Source organism: Oncorhynchus mykiss, chromosome 12 (assembly GCF_057628025.1).
Source record: "Oncorhynchus mykiss isolate SJ-2025 chromosome 12, ASM5762802v1, whole genome shotgun sequence".
Lineage (NCBI taxonomy): Eukaryota > Metazoa > Chordata > Actinopteri > Salmoniformes > Salmonidae > Oncorhynchus > Oncorhynchus mykiss.
In genome coordinates this window covers 37,073,463-37,085,463 of record NC_143033.1, presented here as the reverse complement: position 1 = coordinate 37,085,463, position 12,001 = coordinate 37,073,463, and the positions used below count along the sequence as shown (strand labels likewise).

The 12,001-nt window shown below is 41.6% G+C and overlaps 1 protein-coding gene across 1 annotated transcript in view; it reads left to right on the top strand.

The window, feature by feature from the left end:
* The first annotated feature begins 1,199 nt into the window (after window positions 1-1,199).
* Window positions 1,200-12,001, top strand: part of LOC110537517 (protein KIBRA) — a 46,872-nt gene continuing 36,070 nt past the window's right edge. The window contains exons 1-4 of the mRNA XM_021623621.3: window positions 1,200-2,317; window positions 8,271-8,380; window positions 8,546-8,749; window positions 9,248-9,324. Of these exons, the coding sequence (XP_021479296.2) occupies window positions 2,199-2,317; window positions 8,271-8,380; window positions 8,546-8,749; window positions 9,248-9,324 (510 nt within the window). The 5' untranslated portion in view covers window positions 1,200-2,198. The remainder of the gene's footprint in view (window positions 2,318-8,270; window positions 8,381-8,545; window positions 8,750-9,247; window positions 9,325-12,001) is intronic.

The window sequence follows — 12,001 nt, the reverse complement described above, 5'->3', positions numbered from 1 at the left end:
GTTGTTTTCAGGGCAGAATTATATAGCTTTTTCACAATGATTTTATAACGGGAAACATGCACATGTATGGGGTGCGCCAAATGTATGAATCTCAATTTTGAGGTAGCAGTCTTTTCAGAAATGGCACATGCAGATATTTAATGTGAAATTTAGGCAAAAGATATAAATAGAAATGAGCCTTTTTATTTATTTTTATTTATAATTATAAATTTTGTTTTTATTTTTTTATTAACAATAAATCAATACAGGAAGAACATGTGGGGACACAAGTATAAATATAAATGAGCCCCTAGTGCACAGAAGCACCTGGATGACGTAATTCAACAGCATCGCGAGCCTTGAACCTTCCCGAATCGCACCTGTGTGAAGCTAGCCACAATAAGAATTAGCCACAATAGAGGAATTCACAGCGTGCCTTCAAAATAAAAGTTGTCAATTAAATGATTGAAACAAAAAGTGGAATCATGCCTTATTTGGACTAGATAATTCTAAACAAGGTCGGAATGTTGTTATATAAATTCAACAACAGACAATAATTTGTTAATTTTACACCAAAAAGTAAATATCTGTTGAAATCGCACTATGTAGTCTATGTATTAGACTTTAGAATTGCATTGGGGGCATACTTATATGCACTGAACAGCCTAACCTAAGGATGTTGCACCCATGAAATGGGTTATTAGCCTACTCAGGGACACTCGCAGAACACAACTGTGTAGAGTTTACACAAATATAAGCGTCTTAGCTCTTGTTGGAGGACTTTGACTGTGGAATATCACCTTTCTAGTCTGTCTATTGTGTGTATTGGGCATTCATATTGTACTGTACAACTTAACCTATGGATTGTGCACACATGAAGCCTACTCGGGGACACCCACAGAACACAACTATGAAGAGCTTACACAAATATAAGCATCTTAGCTCTTATTAGGGAACTTTAATTGTGGGATATGCGTTCACTTTAAAGCCTATTGTGCGTATTGGACATTCATATTGGACTTTCCAGCCTAAATATTAAACACCCGTGCGAAATGAGCCACATTAACTTATGATTATATTTTGTTGGATTTATATGACAACATTCCGACCTTGTTTAACAGTCCAAATATGGCACGATGCCACTATTTGTTTTAGTTTGAATCACTTTCAATGGCGGATTTTTATTCTGAAGGCAAACGCCACTATTGGCGCTAATCCTTATTGTGGCTAGTTTCACACCGGTGTGAATCGCGACCAACCGAAACAGTGCTCTGAAAGGCGACTTGCTACTGCCTCTTTAAGGAAAAAGGGAAACAGTTTAACAAACAATTATAGATAGATGGCTAAGTAGACAACTTCAATGTGGATTTACCGGAATTTTACACGAAGATTTACCGTGAATGTGGAGATAAATGGCGCTTACTTCTGTGGAATAAGGGAATATATGATAGAGCACGAGAGGGTGACTGGTTAGCATACTTCTCGCTAGCTAAACATGGTGGCCAGTAAACGAAAGGGGATCTAAAATATTTAAGAACATCTTGTTGGATGGTGAGACAACCTTGGTGATGTTGAGTGAGAGTAACCTTTTTACTCGTACTCCCAACCTTGGCTGGATTTGCCGATTTCAAATACACTTTTCGGTTCATCTGAATATCCAGTAAGGAGTCGAGCTGTCCCGAGACAATCCTTGGACAACCCGCTTGAAAAGTTATAATGAAGTTTGTTTCATGTTCTACAGTGCATTGTACATAGACGAACAAATGAGCATTGAACAACGATGATTTCAAATGCGCGTTAGAGATGGTACTCGTGGAACATCACTCTCTCACAATTCCAATGTGAGCATGGTTGTAATATTGTTAGCCTACTGCTGAGTTAAACGGCTACAAAATAACTGGTATTCTGAAAATAAATAATGTAAGCATCAGTGCTGGTAACATTGTTTCATTTAGGAAATTGTATGATATTGCTTCGTTGTGAAAACACCCACTGTTTGGCAAACCTTTTCTACTCGTACTCTGGGAACATTCACGGCGAGACGTTATGGATTATAACGTAATCCAACACACACACACAGGCCAGAATTTGTGAATTGATGGAAACGAGTGATGGTTTTCACATTTAGGATTTTACGATACTTCATACAACAAAACGTGGATTACCTTCGATAGAATTTAGAGGACTTGCAGAGAATATTACATGGAGACTCGTCTGACATGCCAAGGAAGGAGTTACCACTACCAGAGGGTTGGGAAGAATCCCGGGATTTTGACGGGAAAGTCTACTACATCGACCACATCAACCACGCCACAAGTTGGATTGATCCAAGAGACAGGTATGGTATGACATTCCAGTGACTCTAAAAGCAAGCAGTTGAGTCTTGCTGATAGATTGATGATATGCGCTATCAACAACCATTAGCATCCATCAAGTGCTCATAATCTAATGGTTCATTTGGCACTTAATGAATGGACTCAACTGCAATCTTTGAGTTTACATCACAATTTGAGGTGTCACATAATGTAACAAAGTAGGCTATAAACCTAGCCTGGGCAGCAGCGAGTGTGCGCTATGGAGCTCTACTATCGTCTTGGTTTAATGTGCCCAGTCGGTAATAAACTAGTGTCCCCCACGACCAATTCATACATAAAACATCCTCCATTCAGGCTTTATTAGTATCGGTTTCCTCTAACGAGCTTTAATGGCATTTCGCGTATTGTCATAATAAAGCACAATTTTCTATCATCATGCTAGAGTGGCTAATGCTACTTCCTCATGTTGCCCCTCGCATGTAACAACCAGAAGTTGTCCGAAAATGGGGGCAAATGCTGTTTAATTACAGTATGTATACATTTCCCGTTTTTTTTCTCGAATCGGCACACCATTAAAGGTAATTTGAGGAGACCGATGCCTTTGCAGCCTAAATGGAGGATGTTTTATGTACGAACCGATCTCCGGAAGACAGGTGTGTTATTACTGGTTTTGGCACACTAAGCCCAGATGATAGTGGAGATCCATAGCGGCTGACCAGGCTACTATAAATCAAGCCTGGGTGTTGATGGAAAAAAACATGAAGATTTTCCACAGAAATGTGGCTCATGGTCAACCAGGCATTCACAGGCAGTTAACCCACTTTTCCTAGGCGTCATTGAAAATAAGAATTTGTTCTTAACTGACTTGCCTAGTTAAATAAAGGTAAAATAATTTGCATTCCTGTAATTAGAAATTAGCCCTCGAGGTTTGAGTTAGTTTCCCCCTAATAATATTTTAGTGTAATAGGCTTACAATACTTAGAACTGGGTCATGACAGCCAGGGTCTCATTTATACAGAACCTCTGTGTCAACCATACTTTGGAACTAATTTCGTTTTAGCAGTTACTTAAATCCACTCGGACTTTGACACAAAATCTCTTTTAATAGCTTAGTTTTGGAATGCTTGAGATTATGGGATTTTATTTTTCATTCAGCCTTAGTTCTGGATAAGGATAGTCCTTCATATTATATTACAAGATTTTGAAAATAGGCTTTGTGTCAAAAGTTACACCTGTTTTCCTTGGGGGCTGTCATTGTTGCAGTCAGCACACAGAACCATAATTAAAAGCCCAATAACATGACAGAAGCAAGGGCACAGACCTCCCCACCTCCCTGGTGAAATGCCTTGGTAGCAGCAAGACCAAGATGGCAGAACTTGGTAAACAAAGACCTCAACACACATTCCTAAAATGCACGGCTGAGGAGGGCTGAGCACAGAGGCTGTAAAGTAAAGACTGATTCATTTAAAATCCCTTTCACTGCTTGCCAATGTGCACAGGGTCAAAGTACAACATCACAACTTGGGATAGAGTTGCGGTCAAAAGGAGAGGGGTTGAGCCAAGTGAGGAACAGACTGTCACTGTAAAGGGTCTGTCTTCTGTAAATCATATGCCTGTCTCCTAATATATAATATAGGCCATTTAGCAGACACTTTTATCCAAAGTGACTAGTCACACGTGCATATATTTTACATATGGGAATCAAACCCACAACCTTGGCATCAATGGCGCCACACTCTACCAACTGTGCCATACAAGACCATGTCTCCTATGCTGTTCACTGATCTGTTGGAGGGCACAGTAGAACATGAAGCCAGCCCAGAGTACTAAGTCTGAGATGAGACACAGCCATTCTCAAAGTATTGATCTCAGACTGAAATAACCAGACCAGACTGGCCCAAAACTGTCATTGGATATTTACATATCCTTCTACTGCTGTTCAGCAATAAGACATTTATTTTTCTGTGCTGAGCAACATCTGATGAGGAGTTATTAGGAGGCCTACTGTTGATGATAACAAATTCCCATTAGACTGGTCTGTCTTATTGGTGAAAAATGTGCTTTCACAAACACCTCTCACTGTGGAACCAAAGACTGTACCAGCCAAGTGTGATCAAAGTTCTATTATACATTCTACAGCTATTACAGGCCTATAACATTTTCAAATACTACAAGATATCCCAAAGGTATTGTAGTATGGCAATCTGACCATGTAATCATGAAAACTTTTGCTCTTTGGTCCCCTTAGCCTATCAAACCTGAGTAATGTTATCCTTTAAGCTCAAGAATGTAGCCTGTTAGGCTTAATGGAGATGGTAACTGGAGGACTCAGCCCAACATTCATACCATGCATACATGCATGCATCTCGTTGGCCCCTGCCCTGTCAGTATCTTTCTGGGCTGCATTCGCATACCTCAGCCAGACATATTGTTTATCCACCCTCGTGGTGACGCACACACCCAATGCATTCTGTCAGCTGAGTGGAATGTTATCTCCCAGATACCAAGCTGTTGCAGGAGGGGAGTTGAAGCAGCTAGCAGCTCTACTTTATTGTTGGACCTTGAGCGCTATGAAATGTAGGTTGGAGTCTCATAAATTTGACTTGAGGAATTTATAGTGCGATGAATGAGTCTGACTCATCATTCAGTTATGCTGCCACATGTTTTCACTCTGCCACACTCTTTGTCGCTTTGCATTAGAGCATTATCACCTGCTTTTGACTTTGTATGCAAACCTGCCTAGTGTTTTTTTACACTGCCACTTGACTAACTAGTAATGCTGCAGCTCACCTAGGGCCTCTTGTCAACCATGCCTTATTAAAAATGTTGACATACATGGAGGTTCTTGGATTTGCATGCACAACAAACTATTGGGATTTCAAACTGTCGCACGCAACATATACGCATGTTTTCATTGATAAATCAGTGCCGTACTATTTCTGCGCTCGTGAACGAGCTTTACAACTCCGCTTGGAAAATGCCCTGCATTCACCGTTTTTATGGTAACAAAAACTGATTAGAAGCACCTGCTGCTCATCAGTTGTTTACCTGTGTTGCCTACAAATACTGTGTTGAATGTAAAAGATTTGCACCTACACACTGAACAAGGCTGCAAAGCAGAAATGTCTGTGTACGCTATCCCTAATGCAGTGAAAATAATAATAAAAAATTAATTAAGCTTTGTGACATATTTGAGTGAGGACGCATTATGACTTTTTATTTATCCAAATTCATGGGTTTTACACACAAACCACACTTCTGGGAGAGTGCGATGGTCTCTTTTCTTTTGATTATGGTAACAAAAACGCCCTCATTTCCTGTATGATTTGGAGATGTTGGAACTGGACCATGAGTTTCTAAAATGCAATGCCAAATTTGATCATATTTCTGTGGAGGTTTGAGCAGTATGTTTTATCTTTTGCAGTGGCTTTTTAAAAAACTGAAAAAATGCATGCCGCCTATAGCGCGTGCCTAACACTTCTGCAAAATTGATTGTCTTGAACAATTTTAAAAGTAAATGTTGCATACAGCCCACACCGATATTCAAAAGATGAATTGTTGTTCAATATTTTGTTCATCAATACGTGCCTGTGTTTTATCTTCTGCCTTGGTATAGGCTTTGAGATTAAATAGGCTATTATGTCACACTTTTGGCTATTGCTCCGCAATACTGTAGCCTACCTATACTGTCATAGGCTACAGGTCTATTTACTTTCGAGCATGGTTGCCTATTGAATGCGTGATGGATAAATGTTAGCCTATTATTGTTGTTTAGCAGGAATAAACCAGTCATGTCAGAAAAGGGGAGACATGCCCTGCAACATGATTGATTTGGGCCTATTTAATAAAAGTAAGATATTGTATTTATCTTAGGCGACATGCTGCTATGCAATCTTCTCACCAACTTTAAATAGATCTGTTTTATAATTAGGCCTATGTTTTAATGTTTTTTTTACTTGTCTATCATTATTATAATTCCTGTGAATCAAACACCCCCATTTCCACAAAAATAACTATTTGCTTGCAATACAGTTGATCAACCACTAGAAGTTTTGCGTATTCATGGTCTGAGATTTGCGTGGCGATGGTCACACTTTCCCGTCAAGTTCAAAAGGGATAAATACCAACCTTTGCGGGAAAACTGGTGCAGGCATGGTTGTCTTTTTTTTGTGCGCACACACCTTTTGCTTAAGGAGGCCCCAGGAAATGCCGGACCCCCTGTCTTTGTTTGAAACACTTAGCAGCACTTCTCAGTATTAGTCTTTAAAGTCAGACTCTTATAGGTAGAATCCTCCACTAACGATGTGTTGCACCCACCTGGGTGAAGCCACGACAGCCGCGAAGGCACCAGAGAAGCACACTGCAAGTCAGTCGAATAGTCAACATTGAAGCTAACCACTGGAGAAAACGGCTCAACTTCAACGAGCCTGCCAACTCCAAACACCATCCCTTTACTTTGAGTCAAAACATAGCTGGTTTGTTTGCTTGCAAGTTAGCTAGCTAAGCTTCTTGATGACAGTGACGCATTAGTTAGGGGAAACCAACTAATGCTTGTGTTTGTAAGCAACTCACACATACTGCCCATAAGGTAGGCCTAGTAGTTTATGGGTTAAAATAGATTCAACAGAATCTTGAAAAAACCCTATCCTCCAGGGGAGTGCTTTCCTAAGGGATGGTCGCGCCTGGTATTTCCTATATCACACAGCTTATGGAAAAGGCTGGAAAGAAACAGGATTAGTTTTATCATGTGGTTCACAAAATACCATTATAGAAGCCTTAAGGGGGCCACTCACTCACTACCCAAATGAGTTATTGGAAGACTCATCACTGTTTGAAGAGATTAGGAGATGTCAGCCTGGTGTCCACTCCAGACAGACTGGAAGAGGTCTTGCATGCCAATGCACAGCCAGTGAGTGGCTCACGCTAAGCTCTGGGCCTATTTAAAGCCCTCTGATTGGTCTATTGAGACAGTAAGTCCGCGCTTTTCGGAGGGTAATGATGAGTTCGGCCATCAGCTCCGAGTGATTAGGGGACTGGATTTGCAGGGGTGAGAGGACAGCGACAGTGGAATGAATCAAATAATAGGATGATGCGCACACAGTCACTCAAAGGACCTGGCACCAGCAGACAGCTTTTTGGGAATTTTTGTTTTTCTCTCCACAAAGCCTTTTCCTCTGAGATACATTTAGAACAGGCCTTTTTCATTATTCATAAAGTTAAAAAGGAACCCGTTGGGTTTCACCCTGAGCAAAAGTCTCTGTGAGGATGGTAATATCTGCCGTCTGCAGAAAAGAGTTTGAGCAAAGGAATAGATCAAGACAAGTTTTCCCACATGTAGCCTACGCCACTGATAACTGGCATAAGCTTATGTTTTCTATCCTTCAACCTAGGTTTATGTCATAGCTATGAGGGAAATTAGGATTAGGTTAATTGTGAACCCAAGTGTGCTAAGTTAGATCAGCATGAAAAAGGCAACACCTGAATATATCCAACCCACCTAGTGTACGAACTGAAAGGCTGATTCCTGGATGTTACTCAGCAAATAGCGCCCTTCCCCTTTTCCATTGGCACTTTGCACATTGGTCGTGCTGGTAGAGTCTTCCTGAGGGGCCTTTTATGTATGGTGGCCACTGAGGTCTCCTGTGATCCTGAGCCTGGCTTGGTGTTGGAAGGCCTGGAGGGGTTGCCTCAGAATCCTCTAGGAAATTTGTGAAATGCCAGGTCCCAGCTTCCGGCTATTGTGCTTTGCAAACCCCACTCGATGCGAATAGAGACCTATTCTAATTAGACCCCTTTTTATTAGAGACACACAGACATCGTGCAATTCTGGTAGCCCTCGGTGATAACCAAATGATCTATCTTTGCATGCACCCTGGCTGGCCCACTATCTTGTCATGGTCATCCTGATTTACTCTTGCTGTGACACCTCTAATTCTTACCATCAGTTGACTGTTGTTTCTTGTGTGTGATTTTCAGGCAGACTAAACCTCTGACATTTGCTGACTGCATTGGCGATGAGCTGCCAGTGGGTTGGGAGGAGGCCTACGACCCCAATGTCGGGGCCTACTATGTGGACCATAACACAAGTGAGTCCAATTCTCCATAACACTAACTTCTGGCACCCATATTCATCACACATTTGTGAAGAAACACATGGCCAGTCAAATCAAGATGCAAAATTATTTCAACATTTCTTCTCTCATTCTTTCTTGTTTGTTATGTTCTGTCTCTTTCCCCTCTACCACCATCAGAGAGCACTCAGCTGGAGGACCCACGGGCCCAGTGGCAGCGGGAGCAGGAGGTCATGCTGCGGGAGTACCTGGACGTGGCCAAGGACTCGCTGAGCGCCCAGAAAGAGATCTACCAGGTGAAGGAGCAGCGGCTTCGCCTGGCCCAGCAGGAGTACCGCCAGCTCAACGACGCCTGGAAGGACAAGTCCACCTCTCAGACCAGCTGTAAGGACAAGCCGGGGGGGGGGGGGCAGGTTTATGGGCTGGCAGAAGGAACAAGTGTGCAGGTAGCAATGGTGATGAGGGTCAAAAGGGGGCAGAGAAGCCAGGAAACTTGAAGGGCTGTACGTAAACAGGGGGCAAGGAACCAGAGAGATTAGGTGGCAAAAGAGAAGAGAACTCGAGTGATTGGTAGTCTTTTATTATTCTTCTGAGTGATGCAACGCTTTTGACACTGGGGAGGTGCACATAAATTTGATCACAGGATTACAGCACATCATAGTTCACTCAAGTTGTCAGTAATTTACATTTTTGGGGAATTAAAGCTACTCCCTACTTATTTAACTTGACTTCATTCCTAAGAGGAATCCTCTGCCATAGCTCAGACTTGAAGTGGTGATTTACAGTTGTTTGATAACACACAGGGGATTGATGAGAAGGGCCTTTAAGTTGAATAGCGCGATGTAGAGGATTAGATAACACCCTGGCTCTTATCTCCCACAGTGAATTCCAGATCGTCCTCCAGCAGTAAATATGACCCAGAAATCCTCAAAGCCGAGATAGTCACTTCTAAAAGTAGGGTAAGAAACAGTTTTTTTCTTATTTTTTTTAATAACATTTTTTATTTTTTACACCATCTCCGTACTCCAACTATGGCCTGCTTTACGTGTGTTCAGTAATCATTAGGAATGGATGTGTATACCCATATGTGTCCTTAAGTCTCCTGTTTTGGCTTAATTCTCATCCCTAAGATTTGCAAACATTAGTACATGAAAAAGGCTTAGTCCAATGGACTGTTGCTAAGTGACTGAGTGTCCAACTCTTTCTCATTGTAAAGGAGGAATGTGTGTAAGTGACATCTTTGTCTGAGACCTCCACCCAGGGTTGGGTCCCAAATTGCACCGCATTCCCTATATAGTGTACTACTTTTGACCAGGGCCCTTATGGCTCTGGTCAAAAGTAGTTAACTACATAGGGTGCCATTTGGAACGTATCCCAGAGCTGTCGGTTGGCGTTGTGCAACATTATACAATGGGTGGGCTAATTCTGATTGGTTAAAAGTGCATTCTAGCCCGTGTCTATTCCACAAGTTACCACCAGCTAAATATATGATGTTAAAATGCCTTTTTACTCTATTCCATTTGACTGCGCAATCCACTGTCTCATCAGCCCAGGCAGGGACGTTAACATGATCTCCACCATTAAAAAGCATATAGATGTTATCTCACGTTTCTTTTAGACTAACATTTATTTTTCAGCAGCGGAGATTTGTATAAACCTTGCTGTCTGTCTCTGACATTTGCAACAGTGTTTCAATTTTCACATTTGATCTCCAACTGTCCCATAGTGATGAACGTGTAGGGGTCGGGAAGAGAGTGGCAGGCATCATTTCTCAGCCAGTCGAAATCATGAATCAGCTAGGATCATTTTTATGGATATATATGCAAATAAATATCAATTGAAAAAAGGTAAAACGTAACAAAGTGCAGCTAGTTTGCACTCTTTCCAGCTTCAGTTTGAAGTTGTTGTGTCCTAATGAGAGAACTTATTTTCTATGCCAGGTGAAATCGTGCCTCATTAGCTCATTGTTATGGATGTATCCAAATAAATGTCACTAGAAAAGAGCTTAAACAAATGCAGCTACTGTTGTTGTTTTTGCACTGTTTGACATGACTAAGTTAGCTGTATTTGGCTAGTGAGCCAACAAGGGATAAGAATGTTGCCAGCCAGTATGGCAATGGAACATTTAGAATGAACGACTGGGTCCCGTCCATAGATACAGAACAAAAATACTGAATGACTGGGTCGCGTCTCTGTCCACGGAACCAATAGACGCAACGACCAGCCGGCTTGGCTAGCAATCTTGTGGAAGGGTGAAATAGTATGAATAGGGCCTCCCGGGTGGCGTGGTGGTCTAAGGCACTGCATCGCAGTGCTAGCTGGGCCATCAGAGATTCAGGGTTCGAGTCCAGGTTCCTTCGCAGCCGGCCGCGACTGGGAGGCCCATGGGGCAGCGCACAATTGGCCCAGCGTCATCTGGGTTAGGGAGGGTTTGGCTGGCAGGGATATCCTTGTCTCATCGTGCACTAGCGAATCCTGTGGCGGGCCAGTCGCAGTGCACGCTGACCAGGTTGCCAGGTGTTTCCTCCGACACATTAGTGCGGCTGGCTTCCGGGTTGGATGGGCATTGTGTCAAGAAGCAGTGCGGCTTGGTTGGGTTGTGTTTCGGAGGACGCATGACTCTCGACCTTCGCCTCTCCCGAGTCCATACAGGAGTTGCAGCGATGAGACAAGACTGTAACTACTACCAATTGGATACCAGGAAATTGGGGAGAAAAAAGGGGTAAAATAGAAATGGTATGATTTTAATTAATCAAAATAGCGTTTTTAATGAAAATATGTCGATCATTATTTGAATATGTTTGTCTCGGGCCCAACAACACCTATGCTAATATATCCTCCGAACACCGGCTTCTCGGTCATTATCACTTAAATAACACCCTCTGTTGGATTATTTGTGGATGTTTCCTCCATGTTTCCTTTACATTTCATTAAAAAAAAACAATAAGGGAATGTTTTGCTTTAATAATATGTAATCGGCCTATAAATTATATCCAAATCATTTTTCTTCATGAAACAAACATAATCCAAATATAGCCGAATATAACAAGCTGTTCCCAAATATAGCCGAATAATCATATCTTCCGTAATCAATAGTATTACAACTGGGGATTTTTAATTTCAGTAAAATATGCAGTGTGTTTCTCTCAGTTGAATAGGCCGAACATAATCATATTGCCAGTAATCAATAGTATTTCAATTTGGGCACTTTTTTTTCTTCTCAGTGAAATAACTCTATTCCGGTCACTCACGGCCATCAGACTACTAAACAGCAATCACTATCTCAGAGAGGATGCTGCCTACATGAGACCCAAGCACTGGCCACTTTAATAAATGGATCACGAGCTACTAAATAATGTCACTTTAATAATGTCTACATATCTTATATTACTCATATCACGTGTATATACTCTATTTTATACCATCTACTGCACCTTGCCTATGCCGCTCGGCCATCGCTCATTCATATACTTATATGTACATATTCTCATTCACCCCTTTAGATTTGTGTGTATAAGGTAGTTGTTGGGGAATTGTTAGATTACTTGTTAGATATTACTGCACTGTCAGAACTAGAAGCACAAGCATTTCGCTACACTCGCATTAACATCTGCTGACCATGTGTATGTGAGAAAT